The 25,953-nt window shown below is 37.5% G+C and overlaps 1 protein-coding gene across 8 annotated transcripts in view; it reads left to right on the top strand.

Annotated features, from left to right (window-relative positions):
• Positions 1-25,953, top strand: part of EMSY (EMSY transcriptional repressor, BRCA2 interacting) — an 85,749-nt gene that overhangs the window by 15,295 nt on the left and 44,501 nt on the right. For 4 of the 8 annotated variants that reach the window (XM_059708392.1, XM_059708389.1, XM_059708386.1 and 1 more), the window contains 5 exons: positions 2,113-2,288; positions 3,890-4,042; positions 6,168-6,427; positions 15,985-16,258; positions 22,457-22,711. In XM_059708392.1, coding sequence (XP_059564375.1) covers positions 2,113-2,288; positions 3,890-4,042; positions 6,168-6,427; positions 15,985-16,258; positions 22,457-22,711 — 1,118 coding nt within the window. The remainder of the gene's footprint in view (positions 1-2,112; positions 2,289-3,889; positions 4,043-6,167; positions 6,428-15,984; positions 16,259-22,456; positions 22,712-25,953) is intronic. The other 4 variants (XM_059708390.1, XM_059708387.1, XM_059708391.1 and 1 more) reach the window with 2 other exon arrangements.

Genomic DNA, 25,953 nt, shown 5'->3' with positions numbered 1-25,953 from the left:
TCAATAGCATATATTCATGTGTTTGAAATTATTAATCTTCCATAATTTCTGCTACCTTTTAAACAATGCACCAGGTAAGTGTAGATAACACTTTATTTGTGTGGTAAACTCTCAGTAAGCACATTTATTAGTGATATTCTAACAAAATGGTAGCAAAATAGGAGTTAGCCAAGAAAATGCTGAATATCTTTTAGAATTTTGTCTTTTGACATTTAGCTATAGCTGTTTCCTGCCTCTCTTGTTTATACCACTCTGTTTCAGAACTAGCATCAATGTGGAGATAATGTGTTTGTTAATAGATCTGTGAGAGGGTCTTGGGAAATCCTCTTTCTCTTGTCTTGGGTAGGACTGTGTTAAATGATGAGGAAATTTGCATATTTCCCACAGTAACCCAATTGAATTCATTAACTCCTAGAAATTCCTTTCTGAACAGAATGTAAATCCTTCTCAAGTTGTAATTTATTTGTTCTATTTAGTGAAGGTTGGTAGTAATTAGATAGCAGTGCTTGATTAGTATAAATCAAAAGCAAAAGTTAGACATAAAACACATTTGAAAATCTTTATATACTCTCTACTTGTAATGTGAATAATTTCAATAGCATGATATATGCTTGTTAAAGGAGGCATTTATTAGCTGTGTGACCTTAGGCAAGTTAAACTCTGTTTCCACATCTACAAAATGAAGATAGTATTACTAATTTCATAGGATTTTTTAAAGAATTACATTAACTCAATGTAATTACATGTAGAATGTTTAGTACTAAAGTACAGATATAGTAAGTGCTTAATTGATGTTAGCTATCATAATTACCATCATCATTATTATTCCACTATCCCCTAATAAGGGCATTTCTCTACTCTGAACATGAAGAATCAGTGGACAGAGAGAGTCTTAAACTCTAGGTTGGGTTGTAGAATCTTTGGTTTTGCAAAAGGTACAGAAATATTTCTGATTTAGTGAAGAGATTGATTGATTGACTCTAAGTGAATTTTAAACTTCAACCCTAATCATTAATCAGAAGTGACATAACTACCTTTTACAGAGCCAAGTAAAGAGAGGAGATGCAACTATCTTTTCATATTTCAACCTCTGTTTGGACTCCTGGGATAAAATTTGCTCAAGAGCTTAGCCAGTTTTGCGCAGTGTTTAGAGCATCGGCCCGCAGACTGAAGGGTCTCAGGTTCAATTCTGGTCTAGGGCTCGTACCTTGGTTGCAGTCGGGTCATGTGCAGGAGGCAACCAGTCAATGTCTCTCTCTCACATGGATGTTTCTCTCTTGTCTTTCCCACTCCTTTACACTTTTTTAAAAAAATCAATGGAAAAAATATCCTCAGGTGAGGACTAACAAACAAAAAAATTTTTGCTCAAGAAGTTGAGTAGAGAAACAGAATAGTGTCTGCTTAAGGATAGAGTTCAGCAGCCTCAAAATCCTTAACAGTGAAGAGTGGTATAAATAAAAAAAATTAAAATAGTGGCAGATTTCTCCCAGTGTCCTCAGATCTAGTCTTTTAAAAAATAATATAAGCATAATAATATAATACATTGCCAGTGAAATATGCAGTGATATATACAGCCTTCTTCTACCCCTCAAGTTTCCCTCGTTTACTGCCTCAGTTGTCCATCTTTGAAAGCCTTCGAACCTCTGGTCATGCAGGCAGTTAGATAATTTTGCAAAGGTTCACTGAATTCCATCCTTAATTATTGAGGAAAATCTGATTTTTAAAATTTAGTTCTTTTTACCTTTCTAGTTTAATTATAAAATTAAGTTCTAAAAGGTAGTAGAAAACCGGATTTCATTCATACCACTGGATTTAAACTAATGAAAATAATAGCAATATTTATTTAGAAAGCATAGGAAAATATTTTATATTTTCAGTTATGTTCATTATAATATTCAGATTATAGAATAAGATATGTAAGAAACTAAGTATATGTGAAATTCCTTGAATTCTAATTATTCATAATTTTGATCTTACTTGCTTAAAATGAAGCCTCTCCTATTCACCTAGGGTACTTTTTAAATGTAAAAAGTTATGTTTATTTGAGCAAACATATTTGATTCACTTTCATTGATTGAGAACTCTTGTAGCAGCGTTTTCTTTTTTGTTCAGTATGTCTGGACCTAATAGCTCTTCAGAATGGTCCATTGAAGGTCGTCGATTGGTACCACTGATGCCCCGGCTGGTTCCTCAAACTGCCTTCACTGTAACAGCTAATGCTGTTGCCAATGCAGCTATCCAGCACAATGCATCTCTTCCAGTGCCTGCAGAAACAGGAAGCAAGGAAGGTGAGTAGAAAAATATTTGTGTATAGAGATGACTTTTCTTAAATTCTTCAAGAAAAGTTGTCTTATTATTTATCTGTTTATATGTCAGTGTTTAAAGGTTGCAAATCAGTGACCAATTTTTATTCTGAAACTAGAAACTGCTAAGTTTTTAGTCTCAGCCAGAATTAAGTCCCCCTTTTATGCAAAGTGTGAATTATATTAATCACAAAAATGCAAAAAGCCTTCTTGGAATGAATTTTTGAGATTTGTGTGTTTTGTTAGGAGTGAATAAAAGGTTTTAATGGTGACATGGGAAATAAGTAAGATGATAGAAGTCACTTAGCTGCTGGGGAAAGATGCTGAACTTATACTTTAGAATATAAAGCTCTGTTTTTGTCTTCTGGAATCAGTGGTATATGCTGCTTCTCTATTCCACTCAATGTGCCAAATCCATTAGGGATTACCTGGCAGATGAAGAAAGCTTTCTTAATCTAGTAGTTGACAAATACTTTAAAAATCTTTGAATTCTCCTGAGGTTGCCAAGAGTAATATTAAATTTGAGAGTGCACATTGGATTGACTTTTAGTAGCTTACTTTGGTGTTGCATGAAAATGACCTTGAAAATAATGCAGTTGTCAGCTGACTTGGGGGAATTGTCTTTTTGGAATAGCAGTGGGCTGTGGAGCAAAGTGAGATACCCTTTTTGTGCATGCCAGGTTAGGTTCTCTTTTTAAGTTGAAGAAAGCTATACAGGTATTCAGAGACAGTTACCAGTATGCAAACTTTACCTCCATTGAGTTTCTGATTTGTTTGTTGTAGTTAAGTGAATCTTTTCTTCCCACTTAACCGTTTCTATCCACAACTCTGGTAGAGTGGAAAGAATATAGGATTTCCAATAGTCAAATCTATGTTTGAATACTAGTTTTGCCATTTCCTAGCTGTGTGACCTCCAGCAAGTTTTTTAGCTTCTGTCAACCTTGGATTCCTCATCTTTGAAATGTAGGTGTGGTATTATAACAATTAGTAATAATAGAAGACAAAGATTTAGTGTAGTACATGGTACTCAGTAAATGGTGCCTATGAGCTATTTTTGTTTCTTGTTGTTATTTAAGATATTGAAATATGATGTCATTACTTTAGTTATTGTTGCACTGCTTGGATGGCAAGTGACTAGTGAGTTGGTTTATAATAAAGGAACCTTGCCTTGGTTTCCCCCTAGTAGCCAAGTTGGAAATTGCTATTGTTAGGAAAAAATTATCCATCCATCATTGGTGCTGCTATTAATATTAAAAGAGAATGCAAGAACTGTTTAACTCCTGCCATGAATGAAAAATGATTTTAATTTTTCTTAGTTTTAGACTTTATTTCTTTGTAACTGCACTTTTCTTTATTGGCAGAGTCACTAGTAAACAGCTTTTAAATAGTTGGGGGAAACCCAGTTAAGTGATGATTTTCAGGAAAGGTTATTAAACCTTTTAACTTGTAAACCCAATACCTAGCACTGGCCTCTAACTTCTGATCGCATGAAAACGTTAAAATTAGCCTGCGGTAAAAACTAATTTTTCTATGAGTGGACAGTTTTCGTGAAAGTTAACAGCAGACTTTTTTTATCGTTCCTTCAGTAGTGGTTTGCTATTCCTACACAAGTACCACGTCAACCCCAACCTCTACCCCTGTTCCAAGTGGCAGCATAGCAACGGTTAAGTCTCCAAGACCTGCCAGTCCTGCCTCCAATGTAGTTGTCTTGCCAAGTGGAAGTACTGTTTATGTCAAAAGTAAGTGATATTCTCAGTGTTGTTATTAGGATCTTCTTGGCTAAATGCTGCAGCACAGGCTCTGATTAGATTTGCCTTTTTGGGTTAAATCATTGATCCACTGGCTATTAGCAGTGGTTAGATTTTGGAGGTTCTAAAGAATTCTTTTTTTTACATGTGACTAGCTACCTATTGCTTTTTAATTAGTTCTGGGCTTGAGAAATTACTTTTCTTTTGTTCTCTGTAGGGAATATGCCTTGAACAGTGATATCCTTCAAGTATTTACTTGTTTTGATTGTCATGGAATAGAAATTGGAGTAGAAATGAAGGAATGTGCTTATGTGAGTCATTCAGTGTTTACTCCTACAATTGTAATCTTTGTAGTGTTTTTAAAAATTATGGACATTATCTGTTAGATTCAGTGAAGCATTCTAGAAGGTCCATCTTTTATATTTCTAATTGACTATAATTTTTTTAAGTTTTTATTTGCAGTTTTTAAACCCTTGATTCTACCCTGTAAAGCAGTTTAATATCTAATTCATTTTTTTGTTTTTTTTCTCCATTGATTTTTAGAGTGGAGGGAGGGAGGGGAAAAAGGGAAGGAGAGAAAGAGAGAGCGAAAGAGAGAAACATCGATTGGTTGCCTCCTGCACATGCCCAGATCGGGGCCAGGGGATCGACCCTGCAATCGAGGTATGGGCCCTTGACTGGAATGGAACCTGGGACCCTTCAGTCTGTGGGCCTACTCTCTAACCACTGAGCCAAACCAGCTAGGTTGATCATTTTTTTAAAAATATCTATGTCTGTTTTTCTGCTTTTGATGTTAACTAGAGACCATTAATATTTGATTTTAATTTTTGTCAATGTAGTTATAAACTTGATTTCTTTGTAACTTTTAGAGGTGGAATTAGCTGTTTTAGACAGGAATGATTTTAGGTCATTGTCAGTGTTGTTTAAATTAGAGTCTAAAAATGTAAGGAGTTATATTTTATTACAACTTATATTTTATATCATGCTGTATACTTTTAAAATATCTTCTCTGTAGAGTTTTGTATGTGTGTTGCAAGGTTTTATGTTTCTCACTTGATTTAAAAAACAAACAAACAGTTGAGGCTTTAGTACATAAAAACTGAGAATTTGGGACTATTAAATTTATGTCTGATTTCTGTGGATTTATCCAAGATGGTCTTTTAAAATAACTTTAGAGATCTACTTTTTAATTGTTTTTTAAAACCTTGAAAGTGAATTCCAAACATAAGGTATAGTTTGAAGTAACAGGAAGCATATTTTGGAAGTATATTGCTTAATTCTTAGAAGTTACACAGGCAACATTAGTTTGGGACAGAATAATTCATTCACTTAACTTTATATGTGCAAGGCACGATGCCAGGGAAACAATAAGACTTAGTCACATAAAGACTTAGTCATTTTCCTCTGGTACCCCTTAATTCTGGGAGATATGCAGAATGACAGTCACATTGTCATGGAGCAAGTGATAAGAAGAGACTATACAAGGTGCTTTATAAGCTCAGAGGAAACATGGATTCACTGAAGAGATGGCTTGCAGGATGATGATTGCAGAATGGTGAAGTGGTCATTGATGGGAGATAGTATTTCCCAAAGAACAACAGTATATAGAGACTTCAGATGGATAGAATGTGGTAAGGCTTTGAGGAATGGTGAGCAGTTCAGTGTACCAGGATTATAGAGGTACACAGGGTTGAGTGGAACAGGGTATTGTGTTCTTGTAAAAATATGGGACTTTGATATAGTAATAATTTTGTGCCTTATCTTGTAGGAAGATAAAAACTGTTAAAGAATTTGAAGCAGGGCATTCCCATGAGATTTTATAATTGGAAGTAGGTTGGAGGGTGGAAAAGAAGTTGAGATTAAAAGTATGAAAACCTTTTAGGAGGGTGTTACTAAAATACAGGCAGGTAATAAGAGGGTCTTGCCATCACCATAGGATTAAAGAAGGAAAGAAGGCATTCAGAGACAACTTCTCTGAAGGAGGATTGACTGATTGGGTGTAACAAAGAGACAGGTCAAGGATGATTTGATGATACAAAGATACTAAAATAAGGTATAAAATGCAATGCTAAATTGCTGTAAATATAAATATAGCAATATTGTCCTTGTCTTTCAGGTGTTAGCTGTTCAGATGAAGATGAAAAACCCAGAAAACGCAGGCGAACAAACTCTTCTAGTTCCTCCCCTGTTGTCCTAAAGGAAGTTCCAAAAGCTGTTGTTCCCGTCTCAAAGACGATCACTGTGCCTGTGAGTGGAAGTCCCAAGATGAGCAATATCATGCAGAGCATTGCCAACTCTTTACCACCTCACATGTCTCCTGTGAAAATAACCTTCACCAAACCATCAACACAGACGACAAACACAACAACACAGAAGGTATGTAGTGGTGGGAGTCTCGCTTGCCAGTTGCTATTTCCGTTTCTTTCAGTACAGTTCAGATTTAACAAACGCACTGAGTACTTACTATGTGCTTGGCATTATGCTGGGAATATTCACATCTCTTTAATTCTGCACATACAGCTTTGGGATAGGTATTATTTCACTTTTTCTAGATGAGGCTCAGAGATGCCAAATGACGTGCCTAATATGCCACAGTTAGCAGATCCCATGCTTCTAGACTTCTATTCTATTTTATTATTGTAATGCTATTTGGAAAAAAAATAAATATGAAAGATTATTTTTACCCGAGATAGGATGACTTTACTTTAGGCACTCACTTTTTACTTTGCTAGAGTAACAGAGTTGTCAGAGTTAGGTGTTTCATATAAGAAGGAAGCATATGATTAAATGAATAATTACCTTTTTATTTTGTTTGCTATCATCAATTTATTCCTAAACGCTTCTCTCCTTATGTTCGAATGATCAGTATTCTGTCAATTTCATCTGACTAGAATCCTCTAACTTCCCACACTAATCTGGATGTTGATGGCATCTTAGGCTTGTTGCATACCTGCATTTCTGGGATCTTCGTTCACTACATCCTGATATTCCTCTTTCATGGTTTATTTACTCATTTGCTAGAGTATATCCTGCAGTAACTTCTTGGTATATAAGTGGATGGAGAGTATATTTTTGAGACCTTGCATGGTGGACTGAAAATTTCTTTATTCTACCTTCCCACTTTCTTTTTTTTTTTTTTTTTTTTTAATTAAATCTTTATTGTTCAGATTATTACATTTGTTCCTTTTTTTCCCCCCCATAACTCCCCTCCTCCCAGTTCCCGCCCCACCCTCCGCCCTCACTCCCCACCCACTGTCCTCATCCATAGGTGCACGATTTTTGTCCAGTCTCTTCCCACATCTCCCACACCCCTTTCCCCCCCAAGAATAGTCAGTCCATTCCCTTTCTATGTCCCTGATTCTATTATAATCAACAGTTCATTCTGTTCATCAGATTATTTATTCACTTGTTTCTTAGATTCACTTGTTGATAGATGCATATTTGTTGTTCATAATTTGTATCTTTACCTTTTTCTTCCTCTTCCTCTTCTTAAAGGATACCTTTCAGCATTTCATATAATCCTGGTTTGGTGGTGATGAACTCCTTTAGCTTTTCCTTATCTGTGAAGCTCTTTATCTGACCTTCAATTCTGAATGATAGCTTTGCTGGATAAAGTAATCTTGGTTGTAGGTTCTTGGTATTCATCACTTTGAATATTTCTTGCCACTCCCTTCTGGCCTGCAAAGTTTCTGTTGAGAAATCAGCTGACAGTCGTATGGGTATTCCCTTGTAGGTAACTGAGTTTCTTTCTCTTGCTGTTTTTAAGATTCTCTCTTTATCTTTTGCTCTTGGCATTTTAATTATGATGTGTCTCGGTGTGGTCCTCTTTGGATTCCTTTTGTTTGGGGTTCTCCGCGCTTCTTGGACCTGTAAGTCCATTTCTTTCACCAGGTGGGGGAAGTTTTCTGTCATTATTTCTTCAAATAGGTTTTCAATATCTTGCTCTCTCTCATCTTCTGGCACCCCTATAATTCTGATGTTGGTACGCTTGAAGCTGTCCCAGAGGCTCCTTACACTATCCTCGCATTTTTGGATTCTTTTTTCATTTTGCTTTTCCGGTTGGATGTTTTTTGCTTCCTCGCATTTCAAATCATTGACTTGATTCTTGCGCTCCTCTGGTCTGCTGTCGGGCGTCTGTATAATATTCGTTATTTCAGTCCGTGTATGCTTAATTTCTAGTTGGTTCCCCAATATAAGATCGAGGGTCTTATTAGTTTTCGTGTAGAGCTCATTAAGTTTATCGGCAGCTTCTAAACAGTTCTTGAGAGACCTTAAAAGTGTGGTTCTGAACTCTATTTCTTCCATTGACAATTTTGTCCTGTTTCTTTGTCTCCGCATTTTGTTATGCTTCCTTGGTGCACCCCCTAGTGGTCTTTGTTCGCAGTCTTATAGATAAATCTTGATTGTTGTAGCTAATTCCAGGGAGGGTTTGACCTCCAGGCCAAGTGGCTATGAGAATCAGCTGTGTCAGCAGCCTACCTTCCCACTTTCTTGATGGGGAATTATTCTAGAATGGCAGTCATTTTTCTTAAGAATTTTGAAGATATTGCTCCACTTGCCATTGGCTTCCAGTATTACTTTTGAGAAGCCCACTGCTGTTCTAATTTCAGATCCTCTTCTTCTTTTTGAAAACTCAGTAACTTTCGGAGTTCTGAAATTTCAAGGTAATTTTTTTTTGTGTGAGTTTTTTGTTGTTGTTGTTGTTTTTTTTATTCTTTCATTTATTTCTTTGATTTTTTTCTGTTCTCTTTTTGGATCACCTATTATTCATGATGTTGAACTGCCTGGATTGATTCTTTCGTTGTTCTTATCCTTTCTCACTTACATTTTCCATTTGTTTGCTTTTTCTTTCTGCTTTAGTATAATGGTTAAAAGCCTGGATTTTGGAATTAGACTTTCTGAATTCAAATTTCAGTATTGTATTTGTCACTTAATATCTGTGACTGTGGGAAAACTAAACTCTAGACCTAAATTTTCTCATTTGTAGAATAGGGAAAATAATATATCCATTTTATAGGATTTTGGGGGTATGAATAAGTGAGATGATAAATGTAAAACTGTTAGAATAGAGTCTAGAACATAATTAATGTTTTATAAGTATTATTTTTCTTTATTCTTTAACTTTATCCTTCACTACTTTATGGAACTTTTTATTTTTGCTCTCATACTTTAAATTTCTAGTAATTCCTTTTTATTCTCTGAAAATTCCTTGTTAAAAAAATACAGCATCCTGCTCTTTCATATAATCACTATATTCTCTTATCTGATGATAGCTAAGGATAACTTTTGATGTTTTCTCTTTTACCTGTAAGTTCCTTTTATCTATTTGTTTTGATCTCTCTCTCATATAAGAGTTTTCTTACAAGCTGGCTATCTGCTTATATGTGAAAGTGGGTATTATAAAGCTAACAGAAAATTCTGTGTATAGGGTGAGATATGTTGGCTGGTGACTTGCTTTGTAGGTTGACCTAGCTGGTTGACTATCCCTTTATTTCCATTAAGCTGTCACTCATTTGGGGCTTTTTCATGGACTGGTTAGTTTCCTCAGAGGAGAATTTTCCAGTTTCCTACCTAGAGCAGTAAATCTTTCTGTCCTTATTTTGAAAGTAAATGGAGAGAGAGGGCTGGATAACCCCATCATTAAGTATATAAACTTTACCTCTCTGTTTTCAACATAGCACGCACTCCACTCAGCCTGGTGTCATCAAATTCCCTTGGATTTAGTCTTTCTTTAGTATGGGGGAGGATAACTGGGGATCTAAATGCTATTTAAACAGACTTTCAGCTAATTTTTTCTCTCTAGTTTTACTTTTATCCCCACTTCAGAAGTATTTGGTGCTCTCAGTTGCTGAGTCTTTCAGGGGTTCTCTGATGCAAGTTGTCTTGTTTTTTGTTCTTCTGTTTGTTATCTTAGGTTTTCACTTTCTTAGGAATGCTTGATCAATTATTGTTTGTGTGTTTTTTTTCCAGTTTCCAAAAGTTTTTTAGCTGTTGTCTCCTTTCCATTTTGACCTTCCAGGTTTATGTGGCTCTTTCCTTTAAAAAAAATCTGTTCATACTGTTAGAGGAATTTGGGAGAGAGTGGAGGTAAATTTTTGTGTTCAATGTGTGATCTTCCCACCTTTTAATCTTCAGATACATTATAACTTTCATTTAAAGAATCTCCTTGAGTTTTCTAGAAGGATACCATTACATAATATGGGGGAAAAAATCATTTTCTTAATAAAGTAGAAATGATAATGAGTTGATCTGTGGAATTATAATTCTATTTTCCATCTTGGGATGAGGCATTATGGTATAGTGTTATAATCAAACAAGAATATTTCTAGGTAAAGAGGCCTGGGATGGAACCCCAGTTCTTTCAAGTTTGATCTAAGATAAATTAGTCTTTTTAAATCTGTTTACCCATTTGTGAGTTGAGAATAATTCCAATCTTAAGAGATTATTGTGAGGATTAAATGAGATTGGGTATTTTAAAGTAAAACATCATGTGTGTACTCAAAAATGTTAGCTCCTTTCCAATGCAGTTATTTTATGGAAAGCAATGTTTTATTTATTTGCACCATTGTGAGTGAGCTGTTTCAAGTAACTGAACTCATCAATTAACTGAAGCTTACCCCTTAATATACAGAAATTGACTACTTTTGATGACTTCTTAAAAGTTACACTGAACATAAATTTTGCATTTGTAATTTGATGTCTCCATGGTAGTCTTTCTGAATATCACTTTTTATATATTATTATAATATAATTATTGCTTTCTGGGCTAGCCCTATATTAGGTGGCATCACATACTATATTCTATAAGTTTTTAAGTCAACGTATTGTAACTTTTTTACTGACTTCTTTGCTGGATCTTATTTTGTCAGTAATTCTTCTCTCCCCTACCTTCTCTCCTACTTTCTAAATTTGGTATTTGAGAAATAGTGTAGCAAAGTTATAGCTAAAAAAGCACCCACCTCCTATCCATGCCTTTCTATTCCCTTACTGTTTTATTTTTATTTGTTATGCTTACAACTAGTTGACATCATATTACATATTTGTTTATTTCCTATTAGAGTAGAAATTGCTAAGGGTAGAGACTTTGTCTTACTCATCACTGTATTCTTCAGTGGTTAGAATAGTGTCTGGCATGTAGTAGGTGTAATATTTGTTGAATGAGTGAATGAATGAATGAATGAATGAATGAATAGATTTGGTTCCAGTACTGGCCCTATCACTATTCTTGAACCTCAGTTTGCTATAAAACAAAGTTAATGACAGTACTTACTTCCTAGAGTTATCAGGATAATTAAATGAGATGATTCATGGAAAGTGCTTTACACAGTGCATATGTTGAATTTTCAGTAAATGTCACCTAACATTATTAACCGTTCAATCTTCTTTGGTAGACCTATATAAATATACTTGTAATAGATGGAGGTTTACTTGTAAGTAAGTTGGTGAACTTTTTTTTTTTTTTAATTTAGTGACTTTATTTTTTTCTTTCTGACTTATGAAAATGGATAGTTGAGGTTGTCACACTTGTGATGTTTATAAGAGGGTATATTTATCTCCAAAGTCATAAATGAGCCATACATGAAATTTTAGGCTCAGAACTTTAGATTTGTTCTACTGTGTTTAAAAAATAAACATTTAAAACAAATTATGTTAAAAATAAGATTCATTGATTCCTCAAATATTTATTATTTACTGTGTTCCAGATACAAAACTACTCTTCATGTACACTCAGTACCATTAGTATTATTATTTCTTGGACAAGCTGAGTATGGGTAGGACTAATAGATATTGTTTGTTTTCATTTTGCTGGGTAGATGGATTTTTTTGAAATCTTTGTAAGGCTGTTGACATTATTGTATTCACCTTGGATTTCTCACAAATCCTATGTAAGTCAACTTAGGAATTATTTTAGGTAAAGTGACTTTTACATTAAATATAATTATTTATGATTTTGTGGACTTGATTCAAATTCTAATAGGTTATATATTTTCAGGGTAGACAAACTCCACCTATGTTAATGTGGTGCCATCATTTTAAGTATAACTTTGTATAGCACTTATATAAAAAAAGCAACAGAATATAGCTTTATGCTTTCATGTGCTTGATTTATATTTTTCATTTTATCCTTAGGGTGCAAGTCCCAGCACTCTTAAGGAGTTTTTGTGAGTGCTAGAAGGTCAGTAATTTGGATTATGGCCTCAATAAACACTGTTTGGTTCACTTGGTTTCAAAATCCCTTTATTTCCCTGTTGTAATAAGTAACTTTAAAGTACAAGTAAATTTTCTTCAAGGTGGATCTCTAATTTTGAATAATCCCTTTTCAGATAAAAAAAATCAACCCGCAGACTGAAATTTCAAATATGTTTTATCTTTGTATCTATAACCTAAAACATGCTCTTAAAGACTCCAGATTTATTTTGCTGAAATTATGTTGTCTTAATGTTAGAAGCCTGCATTCATATTCCAGTTCTGAAATTGCAAATATTTGACACAAGTGTGAATGCTTCCCCTTCCCTTGCCCATGACAGACATTGCAAATTAACAGTGTCATACTTTCTTGCCAAACCTTGGCGAATCCTCATCTGTGCCACAGAGTCCTTATAAACACTGTGCTTGAGAAAGCTACTACTATTAGTTCAGAATTGGCAAATGTGAAACCTAATTGCCCTTACTACACTAATTGTTTTGGCTGTGTTAGTAGCTATGTGAATTCTTTGAATACACAGGGCTATCAGAATTTTGGAAAAACCTATCTAAAATTTTTTAATGTAACAAAAATAAAGTACATTATATTTCCAGATTGATTTGGTTTATATAATACCTTTGCTGATATCCCGTTAATACTTATTAAGTAGTAATAATAAGCTACTAATAAGTACCATTTGTTGACTGCCAAATATTGACCATCTGCTATGTGCCTAGCACTATGTTAGATGCTTCACATCATTATCTCATTTAATCCTTGTAATGATTTGCAAGGTAGGTATTATTATCCCTATTTTATAGATGAAAGTTGGAGCACAGAGATTTGAAATGTGTCCAGGGGTCACTATTTGTCAGTGGCAGTGCAGGATTAAGCTCAGGTTCTTTTGACTCTTAAGTTTCTGTTCTTCTTATTATATTGGTCTACTTCTTCTCAGTTTACATAATGGCTGATGGTTGTTTTTGTAATAATAACTATATAGATATTTGCTGATCAAGTCTATATAGAAGTATGCTGGTCATGATGTGTATTTGTCTCTTGAGTCCTTAAAGTAATGGACATGTACTAATTCTCTATAACACTTGAAATATATATATAATAGAGATTTAGCTAAAGCCTCTTTGAGATGTAGGTATTGAATATAGACATACTCAGTAAATTTTGACTAACTGATTTAACTTCAGGCCTTCTGTAGGATTGATATAAAAATGAAAAAGAATCTCTCCCTTAAATTCTTTGGATTTTTCAAAACATTTTTTCTGCCCTTGGTACAAGAAATTTTGGTAAAAGAGGAAAAAGACATTCAGCTCTGTTTGGGGTATCACTATACCACCATGACACCAAGGATAAAACTGTGATACTACAGATTTATAAATGATGTTTGTGTTCTCAACTGTAAAATAGGGATAATAATAGTATCTGCATCATAGGATTGTTGAGAGATTTAAATAAGCCAATGCATATTAGCTCTAGGAGCTAATCTTGATTTTTTTCCTTTAACCTGATCATTTCCATACATCAAGTCCTATTGACTTTACCTCTCAAAATAATCTGAAACTGCTCACTTCTCTTTATTTCCACTAACACCCCAGTTCAAGCAGCCTCTATTATTGCCTGGTCTACTGCAATAGCTTCTTTACAAGTTTCACTGCTTCCACTCTTGCATCTTATCACATAGCTGCTAGAGTAATCTTTTAAAATAAAAATCAAGTTTTGTTGTAAAATCATCCCATGGTTTCCCATTATAGTTAGTATACAATTTAAATTCTTTACTCTGGCTCACAAATTTGATCTGACCTTTGCTTAATTTTCCTACCCCCTCCTTGCTCTATATGGTTTTGCTACACTGGCTTGCTTTCTGTTTATAACTACATTGAGCTAATTCCCACCTTAGGACCTTTGCTATCCTGTTCTCTTTGAAATGCCTTGTCTCCCTATATCATTTAGAGTTTCTTAGCTATATTGGCTAAACTTGAAGTCTCTTTCTTGCTCCCTGCCCCCCCTCCCCTTTTTTTTCTCTGTTCTCTGTATCAACCTATGAGCAAATCCTGTTTTTTCTTCTTTAAATATATTCAGAATCTGTTCACTTTTCACTATTTTTACCATGAACACTTTGGTCACCATCACCTCTGTTTATTGCAGGAGGCTCTTAATTTTTCTCCCTGTTTCTATGTTTCTACTATTTCTGCTCTACTATACTTTTCACCTAGTAGATAGAGTAATGTTTTCTTTTAAAACACACACACACACAACTTTATTTTTTGCCTGGGCCAGGTGGTTCAGTTGGTTGGAACATCATCCCATACACCAAATGATTGTGGGTTCGATTCCTGGTCAGGGCACATACCTAGGTTGTGGAGTATGTACAGGAGGTAGCCTGTCGATGTTTCTCACCTCTCTCTTTCTCTCCCCCGCCTCCCCTCTTCCTCTCTCTCTAAAAATCAATAGAACATAACCTCGGGTGAGGATTAAAAGTAAACTAAAAATAAAAAGGACTTTAGTTTTTAAATAGTTTTATATTTAGAGAAAATAGTACAGAGAATTCTCATATACCTTGCACTAAGTTTCCATTATTTTTAAGATTTTATATTAGTGTGGTACATTTGTTAAAATTAATGAACCAATATCGATGCACTGATATTAACTAAAGTCCATGGTTTATTCACATTTTTTTGGAGTTTTTACCTATTGTCATTTTCTGTTTCAGGATACCTTATTGCATGTCTTCTTAGGCTCCTCTTGGCTGTGAAAGTTTCTCAGACTTTCCTTATGTCTGATGACCTTGACAGTTTTGAGGAGGAGTAGTCAAGTGCTTTGTAGGATGTCCCACTATTGCAATTTGTCTAATGTTTCCTCATGATTAGTCGAGGGTTATGGATTTTCAGAAGGAAGGCCACAGATAGAAGTGCCATTTTCATCATATCAGATCAAGGGTATTTACTGTCAACATGATCTTACATCATCTAGTCCTCCATTACTTCTCTGAATCTGTCTCCTACTATGCTCTACCTTATAAATTCCAATCCTATTTATTAGGTCTTTGAAGTTTCTTGAACATATCAAGTTTGCTTCTGCTTCAGGGCCCCTGTGTTTACTGCTCCCTGTGCCATTGGATACTCTTCCTCTAGGTAGCAACATGCTTCTCACCCCTTCGTTGCTTACTTTTAGTTTCTGTTCAAATTTCACTTTATCATAGAGATCATCATTAAATACTATAGAAAAAGTCATAAAGCACTCCATTATCTTTTATGTCCTACCTTGCTTTATTGGCTCTTCCAACATGACATGAATTTTTTATTTGTTTATTATTATTCTCCCCCCCCCCACCCCCGCTAGAATGTAATTCCATGAAATACAAACTTTGTTTTGTTTATTCCACTATCCCTAGCATCTAGAATCATGCCTGGCACATAGTAGATGCTCAACAAATATTTACAAATGAATGACTATTCAAATTACTTTCTAGAAAGATTGTGCCAATATATATTTCCTAAGCATTATGTTAACATTCTTACTTTGCTGTATCTTGAACAGCATTGCATGTTGTCTTTAAAAATATTTGGTTGGTAAAAATTTTTCATTTAAATATTTTTAGTTATGTATTTATCTCCGTTAAATTGTTTCTTCATACTTTGTTTCATAAGCTATTTTTGAATTATATATAATGGCAATTCTAAATACATTAGTAGTATAGCAGGTATATGAAAATAACTTATTTTTCGTTTCTTAGGTTATTATAGTGACCACATCACCAAGTTCAACCTTCGTGCCCAATATTCTCTCCAAATCCCATAACTATGCAGCAGTCACTAAGCTTGTACCAACATCAGTAATTGCTTCCACAACCCAGAAGCCACCGGTGGTTATAACTGCTTCACAGTCCTCTCTGGTCAGTAGTAGCAGCAGTGGCAGCAGCAGTTCTACACCTTCACCTATCCCTAATACAGTTGCAGTAACAGCTGTGGTATCTTCCACACCATCTGTGGTCATGTCAACAGCACAAGGTGAGTGGTAATTCAACATGTAATTCTATTCCTGTGGTATATGGGAATTTTGAAGAGAACTCTTATTTTTCTGCTTTGGGTCTGAAGGTCTCTCCTGTTTCATCACAGATTACAACTTTCCTCCTCCCAGTCTGAGAATGTCAAGGTAGTAGGTTACTCAGTTTTCTTATATTAATACTAGAGACCTGGTGCACAAAATTCCTGCACTCGGGGTGTGGTCCCTCTGCCCGGCCTGTGCTCTTTCACAGTTCAGGAGCCCTCGGGGGATGTCCAACTGATGGCTTAGGCCTGCTCTGGCAGTCGGACATCCTTAGCACTGTTGTGGAGGCAGGAGAGGCTCCCACCACCGCCGCTGCACTTGCCAGCGTGATCCCGGCTTCTGGCTGAGCAGTGCTCCCCCTGTGGGAGCACACTGACCACCAGGAGGCAGCTCCTGCATTGAGCACCTGCCCCTTGGTAGTCAGTGCGTGTCATAGCAACCTGTAGTTCCCACCGTTTGGTCGATTTGCATATTAGCCTTTTATTATATAGGATACTTCAAGATTTAAAAAATTCACATGCATAGTATCTAATCACCAAGGTAATTAACATTCCCCAAATATAGGCTAAATCTTGTCCCAACAAATTTCAAAGGCATATACAAATATCCTACATAATAAAGAGGTAATATGCATGCCCTCACAAGATGGCTGCCTATGACCAGGCCGGCAGGGGGGTTAGTGAGGGAAGACCAAATGACTGAACAAGCAGGCTGTGTGGGGCGACTAGGCTGGCAGGGGGGTTAGTGAGGTACGACCAAATGACTGAACAAGCAGGCTGTGTGGGTTAGTGAGGGACGACCAAACGACTGAGCAGCAGGCTCCGTGGGGCGACCAGGCTAGCGGGGGCGGGGGGGGGGGCTGTGAGGGGCGACCAGGCTGGCAGGGGGGGCAGTGGGGCAATCAGGCCAGCGGGGGCGGGGGGGGGCAGTTAGGGACAACCAGGCAGGCAGGCAGGTAAGCGATTAGGAGCCAGCGGTCCAGCATTGTGAGAGGGATGTCCGACTGCCAGTTTAGGCCCAGGTCCTGGATTGGAGAGGGTGCAGACTGGGCTGTGGGGACCCACCCCCGTGCACGAATTTCGTGTACCGGGCCTCTAGTCTTTAATATAGTGGGATTTTCAAATGAGGAACTTGAAATTACTTTACTATAGGTTCTTCTTAGGCACTCAGTTTATAATTATGTACTCAGAGATATCAAGTATGTAACCTCTTCAAAGTAAGTTACCCAGTGATAAAAAGTAGGGGGAAGAATATGATTTCAAGGACATGCCATTTGCCTTTTTTCAATCTCCTACATTTTTCTGTGTGGGTGGCAATGGGAGATATTGCGAGGAATTGAGGCTAAACTGAAGGACAATTGCTTCTTTATAGCAGAGGAAAGGAAATGTGGAAACATTAATTTTCTGTTAGCTTAAATCAGTTTAGATATCTTCTCTATTTTTTTTTTTTAAAATATATTTTATTGAGTTTTTACAGAGGGGAAAGGAGAGGGATAGAGAGTTAGAAACATCGATGAGAGAGAAACATCGATCAGCTGCCTCGTGCACACCTCCCACTGGGGATGTGCCAGCAACCAAGGTACATGCCCTTGACTGGAATCGAACCTGGGACCTTTCAGTCCGCAGGCTGATGCTCTATCCACTGAGCCAAACCAGTTAGGGCTATCTTCTCTATTTTTATGTTCCTCCCAGAGGAAAGGTGAATAGCACAGTTAAGAAATTTTTATTTTGCGGGGTTGGTAAGTCTTAAGATGGGGGTCAGAGAGAAGTATTATACAGTATTCATACCCATGGTGTAATCTATGAAAAAGGAACATAGAAGCAACATAGAACAGAACTTAATATTAGTTTTTATTGGATTTTACTTGAATAATATATAGCTCAAGGTAGACTGAGACTGGGAAATATAGTTTATGAACTAGTAGCAAATGTAAGCAGTTGATTAGGAAAATAGTGTTTTTCATAATTGCTTTAATCATGTTTAGTGTATTCTATATAACTCTGTTAGTAAGGAAGAGGTAACATAGATGCAGTGTGGTCAGTATTCCTTTTCTATAGCCCTAATGATAGAATGTGAGCATCTGTTATTATTTTCTGGCTCTAATACTCATTTAATGTCTTAATCAATAACAATAAATAGCAGGCTTGAAATTTTCTTTTATTTGTTACCTTAACTGATTTTTTAAAAAATCGTTCCAACTTTTCTATTTGTACAGTAGTAAACTATAATATAGCATTATTAAAAATATAAATGATTTTATATAGAAAGTCTGTTTAAAATGCTGGTTGTAAACATGATCTAAATTCATCATTTCAAAATTTGAAGGTGAGAGAAGCAAAGGCCATTTGTCTGCTCACCTGACCTTATATCAAAACCATTATCCATTGACAGTTGTTTTTCCCTTCCAGTCCTCATTACACAGTTTGCTAAAGTTTTACTATATTAGAAAGGTTACTGTTCTTCCAAGTTTTTATTTGAGATAAGAGGGCCATTCTTCTTGGTTACAAATGAAATATCTTTAGACAAATGAATATTCCATGCTTCTGTTTTCATTCTTAATTTTCTCCAGCTACCCTTTGAAGCTCTTGGGAATTTAGGACTTTTCTATTTTCTTTTTGCATCCTGTATCTCTCTGTGAGCCTTAAGTAGTTATTTACAGGGGAGCTGGACAAGACATCTCAGAGATTTCTCATGAATTCATTGGAATTCAGTAGAGCATGAGGGATATAAAAGTATCTGAATGTAGATAGTGAAGGAAACTATGATCATTTGAGTTGCTGTTTGAGATACTTAATTTTCATATTATTCTAAGAAATGAAGGCATCTTCTTTTTCAAAAGGTAAAATTTAATGGGATGGTAATATACAGACTGTAGTTGTGATTCTGACTACAGGTCTTCTGTAGCCCCTCTGTGAGTACCAGTGTCTGCTTTTGTTGGAGATTGAAGACAGGCTGTTTTCGAGCTCATATACACATATATGGTTATTCTTTTAGGGCCAGCTGGTGGAAGAGGGAAAGAGTCTTATAGCAATAACTTGGTGGGTGAATCCATGTTTATAAATGTAGAGATGGTTCCAAATGTAGAGAATAGGGGAATTGTATATGGTTGGCTCATGCTGTGGGAGGGGAAAGGAACTCATTAATATTAGGAATATCGGAGTGCTTAACATTCTGATTAGAATGGTAGTTCTGAGTTGGTCATCTAGAAGAAAGGATGATTAAAAAACTTATTATGAAAAATTCCAAACATATAAGTAGAATAGTAAAATGAAACCTTAGGTACCCATTACCCAGCTTCAGGGATGTACAGTACTTGGTCAGTCCTGTTTCACTTATATCTGCTATTTCCTTCCACATACTCTTGTCTTGACCAGGAATGTTTTTAAAGGTATCATATATATTTTTTTAAAAATCACAATGCCACACCTAGAATTTTTAACAATAATTCCTTTTTGTAATAATAATTTATTGATATAGTAAAATATCAAGTTAGCATCTAAATTTCTTTGATTATGCATTTGAATTAAGATCTAAATAAGATCCACATTGCATTGATTGATATGGTTATTGCTATAAGACTCTTTCCCTCTTCCACCAGCTGCCCCTTAGAATTGTAGTGCAAAGAAATTAAACAAATCTGGAAGCTAAGGCCCAGAGAGTCAGAGTGACTTCTTAAGATTTCTTTGGTGCTCAACTAGTCCTATCCTTTTCAGTGGGAGCCTCTTCAAGTTGGCTCCTCAATTGTTTTGACACAGCCACATTAGTCCTTAATAGCTTCCTTGTTTTGTGGTATGACAAGATAGGTTCATCTTGTACGTTTCCCCCCCATATTTGGAATTAGACATTTCTTCAAGGAGCCCTGGTTTCTTAGTGAGAAATGGTGCTTAGACACCACAGTCTGAGCACTAAGGGGATGGTCATTGTTTCTGGATCTTTTCTGTAGACAGAGCTAGAATCCTTTTTTTCTTTCAGGGAGGGAAAAACATTGTGAGTTTATACTGAAATTACCAATTCCAATTTAGAATTATGAGTCTGTGTTTTTCTATTTGTATAATTGTATCTTTTTCTCCACTTACACTAAAAATCTTGGTTCCTAATGATTAATAAAACTATATGTATTTGACTTATCCTATAATATATATTACAGAATAACAAAACCAAATGATAACTGACAATATGATTACTGAGTAGAACTTAAGATTTTATTATGGTTCTTTTGGCTTTTAAGAGTATTCTCATTATGGATATCTAGTTGAATTACTGTATTTTAAAGTTACTTGAAATTTTTTTCTCTGTGGTGAAGCTCTAATTTAGTATACAATTAGGTTAATGTGTTTTGTTTTTATGGATTGTAATTTAAAATTTTTCAACTTAATTTTACTTATAATTACATAAAATATTTATAAAGTTTCAAAGTCAAATCCACAAACAATGTGTGTTCTGAGAAGTCTACCTTTGATCTACAATTCATATACCCTGTTTTGTTCTTTCCTGATAGATAATTTTTTTTTCTTTCTTTAATTTTTAAAAATATATTTTTATTGATTTCAGAGAGTAAGGGAGAGGGAGAGAAAAATAGAAACATCAATGATGAGAGAGAATCATTGATCAGCTGCCTTCTGCATGTCCTATGCTGGGGATTGAGCCCTCAAGCCAGACATGTGCCCTGACCAGGAATCAAACCGTGACCTCCTGGTTCATAGGTTGACGCTCAGCCACTGAGCAACACCACCTGGGCTCAAGTACTTCTCATTCTGTGATTTTACTTGATCCACACAGCAATCCTTAGAATTGTAGTGCAAAGAAATTCAACAAATCTGGAAGCTAAGTCCCAGAGAGTCAGAGTGACTTCTTAAGATTTCTTCTCCATCTTTATTATTCCTCAGAAACATTTTACATAAGGATGTGATATTATTTTAAATTTTTTCTGTAATTTAACAGAGAAAAAATAAATTTGCTGTAATGCAATGTCATGGTGGGGATGTGGAGGAACATGGGATATAGGCTAAGTACTTGATAATCAGGCTATTAATTTATCAGGTTCTTTTCATTGTTTCAGCAGTGCTCAAAAAGTTGATATGGTGAGTTATATTCAAGATTCTTTGTTAGGAATATTAATTCATTTACAAATAGTAATCCTATTGTATTGTTGATGAATTATAAAATTACTGATGAAAAATCTGGGACAGGGAAGAATTTCTTTGAAACTCATAGATCTTTAGTTGAAGTTACTGGTACTCCTTACCTATGCACATTTGCTAATGTTAGTGTTGCACTGAAAAGAAATGTCTTACAACCTTTAGTCATCAGAATTATCATTTTGCTCTGGATATATTGAGTATGCTCACTTGTAACTTCATAGTATTATTTAATGACCCAGTTAGAGTTCTGAAGAAATGACTTTAATTTATAGATTATTGGAAGCGAAATAAAGAAAAGCTACTTTGCCTTGCTAAATAATTCAAAAGATAAATGTTTCATTGTGAATTATTTTATTTATAAATATTTTTACTGATTTTTTTAGAGAGAGAAGCAGGGAGAGGGAGTGAGAAAGAAAAACATGGATGTAAGAGCAGAACATCAATTGGCTGCCTCCTGCAGACCCCGTACTGGGCGGGGAATCGAGCCCACAACCCGGGCATGTGCCCTGACTGGGAATCAAACCAACAACCTTTTGGTGCATGGAATGACATCCAACTAACTGAGCCACACCAGCCAGGGCAGTTATTTTATTTCATGCCATGTTTAAATTGTTTAAATTGGCTCACTAGAACCTAAAAAATATAATAGAAATAAGATTTAAAACTTAGTTATTTTGCTTTTATATTACTTAAGAACTTATATTTTCTAATGGAAAATCTATTGAGAAACACGTTTGAGAATATCCTGCTTGATATTTTTGTTTCTTTTGTGTTAACTCTTCACCAAGGGAAATCTGTTTTTTTTAGTGTGAAAGCAATGATGCCTCCTCCCTTGCAGTGTTTGGAGATTAAATATCTAATACGTAAAGTATCACACATTATATCTGACATACAATGAGTGCTTAATAAATTATTGCTCTTATTGATTTATCTAGTTTGTGATATCTACTACAACAACTAGAAGTAACCTTAATTATGCTTTACTATTGAGTTTTCTTTTTTCTCACTCTTCTACAGGTGTATCGACATCAGCAATCAAAATGGCATCAACCAGACTTCCTTCCCCCAAAAACTTAGTGGGTACCCCAACTCAGATTCTTGCACAGTTTCCTAAACAGCATCAACAGTCTCCTAAGCAACAGTTACATCAAGTGCAGCAACAGACACAGCAACAGGTGGCTCAGCCTTCTTCAGTATCTCATCAACAGCAGCCTCAGCAGTCTCCTTTGCCACCTGGTATTAAGCCTACAATTCAAATCAAACAGGAATCAGGTAACTGGGAAATGTTTACAAGATACTATAATCCTTCTCTTATCACCAGCTCTCAGAATACCACTAATATATATGGACTTACTTCCATATATAGTTTCCTCAATTACCAGATTTTTAAATTTCAAAATGTATTTTGAGACCCTCCTGTTGGAAATACCTATATAGAAAGAACTGGAGCTTGGAAATAGAAAAGGAATAAAAAGCAGTTTGCACAGCAGGAAGAGGCTTTTGTTATTTTTTCAATGAACTCTCAAGAGAGATAAAGAATGCTGAGGAAATAAACCCATATTTTAGAATTATACTCTGGGACCTGTTGGGGTCATGGGAAGTGAACACTTGAAAAATTAGTCTGGGGGAGTTGTGTGTTAGAGGGCAGTTCTTATTTATGAATAATAAGACACAATTTTCATGAGCAAAAGAGGTGCTAAGATTATAGACTACTAGAGGCCCAGTGCACGAATTCGTGCATGGGTGAGGTCCAGCCGGCCTGCCCTGATCAGGGCCTGGGGCCAGCTGGGGGGAGGGGCCGCAGGTGGATGGCCAGCTGGCCCCGCCCCCAATTGGGGTAGGGGGGCGAGGCTGTGGGCAGTTGGCTGGCCAGCCCCACCCCCTGGTCGAACTCCTGGTTGAACTCCCAGGGGACAATTTGCATATTAGCCTTTTATTATATAGGATTGTGTACAATGAAGAAGTTTGTGGTTTGTAGGATAACAATTTAGTAGTTTTTTGAGAGCATCTCCAGCACAATGGGAACTCAGAGGTAGGCGTCAATTACTATAAGTTGTCAAATCATAAAAGTATTGAATAGAAGGGCAGGTAGGATGGAGGCTGAGTCACAGGGAAATTAAAAGACCTCTGAACATACTTATTATCTTTAAAAGAAAGGAAAATGGGTGTTTTTTTCTCAAATGAATCTGGACTTTCTTTGGTGATAGAACAGTAATTTGGAAGATCTGACATTTTCTATTTAATTTTTTTTTGATAGGAACATTTATTTTTTTGACGTAATTGCTGTATAACATTGTATTAGTTTTAGGTGTACAACATAATGATTTGATTATGTATACTAGTATAAGGGTAGGCAAAAGTAGATTTACAGTTGTGAATGTGCAAAACAGTTTATTCTTGTATTATTTTCCATTTGAACAACTGTAGACCTCCTTTTCCCTATCCCTGAATGCTGCAAAGTGGTTAGTTAATATCTATCACCACACATAGTTACAAACTTATTTTTTTATAACTTTTGATATCTACTTTCTTAGCAACTTTCAAATATACAGTACAGTATTGTTTGCTATAGTCACAATGCTGCACATTACATCCCCAGGACTTATCCTATCTAATAAAAGAGAAACATGGTAATTGGCGTACAACCGCTACCCTTCCCATTGGCTAATCAGGGCAATATGCAAATTAACTGCCAGCCAAGATGGCGGCCGGCAGTCAGGCAGCTTGAAACTAACATGAGGCTTGCTTGCTTCTGTGATGGAGGACTCCAACGTTCCCCGCCTGCCGCTGCAGGCCTCGGAGCCTGCAGTTTGAAACAGTTACAGAAATAGAAGCTAAACAAAACCCCAGAAACCAGCTTTCAGCGGGCTGGGATCTCAGAGCTGGAGTTGATACAGAGTTTCGATTATAGAACCTAAACAAACCAGATACCTTCTTTCAGCAGCTGAGGCCTCAGAGCTGGAGCCAAGCCTCAGAGCTAAAGCTGGCCCAGAATAAAGAAAGAAAAAAAGGAGCAGTTGGGAGCTTCAGTCCCAGCCTGAAAACAGCCCTCAGCCCCTCACCCAGACTGGCCAGGCACCCCAGTGGGGACCCCCACCCTGAAGGGGGTGTGACCAGCTGCAAACAGTCATCATCCCCTCATCCAGGCTGGCCAGGCACCCCAGTGGGGACCCCCACCCTGATCCAGGACACCATTCAGGGCAAACCAGCCAGCCTCCACCCATGCACCAGGCCTCTATTCTATATAGTAAAAGGGTAATATGCCTCCCAGCACTGGGATCAGCGGAGCCGTGAGGCCTCCCAGCACCGGGATCAGCGTGACGGGGCAGCACCCAAATCCCCTGATCGCCCTGCGGCTCTGTGTGTGACAGGGTGCGATGCCCCAACCCCCTGATCGGCCCTTCTGTGTGTGTGACAGGGTGCGGTGCCCCAAACCCCCCCACCCCACGGGCCCTGCTGTGTGTGTGACAGGGTAGAGCCATAACCTCCCCATCGGCCCTGCCCTGAGTGTGAGAGTGGCGGCGCCCCAACCCCCTGATCCGCCGTGCTCTGTGTGTGACGGGGCGGTGCGCCAATTCCCCTATCGGCCCTACTCTGTGAGTGACAGGGGGGAGCTCCTCAATCCCCTGATGGGCCCTGCTCTGTGCGTGACACGGGGGAGCTCCCCAACCCCCTGATCGGCCCTGCTCTGTGCGTGACGGGGGAGCTCCCCAACCCCCTGATGGGCCCTGCTCTGTGCGTGACAGGGGGTGGCGCCGCAACCTCCCCATCAACCCTGCCTTGAGTGTGACAGGGGGTGGTGCCCCAACCCCCCAATTGGCCCTACCCTGAGCGTGACTGAGGGTGGCATCGCAACCTCCCAATCCACCCTGCTCTGTGCATGACAGGGGGTGGCGCCCCAACTCCCCAATCGGCCCTGCTCTGAGCCCAACCAGGGGCTGCACCTAGGGATTGGGCCTGCCCTCTGCCACCTGGGAGCAGGCCTAAGCCAGCAGGTCGTTATCTCCCGAGGGGTCCCAGACTGTGAGAGGGCACAGGCTGGGCTGAGGGGCACCCCCCTCCTCCCCGAGTGCACAAATTTTTGTGCACCAGGCCTCTAGTCCTATATAATAAAATGCTAATATGCAAATTGACCAAACGGCTGAACAAGCGGTCGCTATGACGTGCACTGACCACCGGGGGCAGACACTCAGTGTAGGAGCTGCCCCCTGGTGGTCAGTGTGCTCCCACAGGTGGAGCGCTGCTCAGCCAGAAGCTGGGTTCACTGCTGGCGAGCGCAGCAGCGGTGGCGGTAGTCTCTCCCACCTCCGAGGCAGCACTAAGGACCCCTCGGCAGGCATCCCCCAAGGGGTCCCAGACCACTAGAGGGCGCAGGCCAGGCTGAGGGACCCCTCCCCCCCTCCCCCACCCCCCGCTCCAGTGAACGAATGTTGTGCACCAGGCTTCTAGTTTATGTTATAACTGGAAGTTTGTTCCTTTTACCACCTTCACCCATTTTAGCCAGCCTCTCACCT

This window comes from Myotis daubentonii, chromosome 9 (genome assembly GCF_963259705.1).
Source record: "Myotis daubentonii chromosome 9, mMyoDau2.1, whole genome shotgun sequence".
NCBI classification, from domain to species: Eukaryota; Metazoa; Chordata; class Mammalia; order Chiroptera; family Vespertilionidae; genus Myotis; species Myotis daubentonii.
The sequence above is the reverse complement of the archived record's forward strand: the minus strand, read 5'-3'. Positions and strand labels throughout refer to the sequence as shown.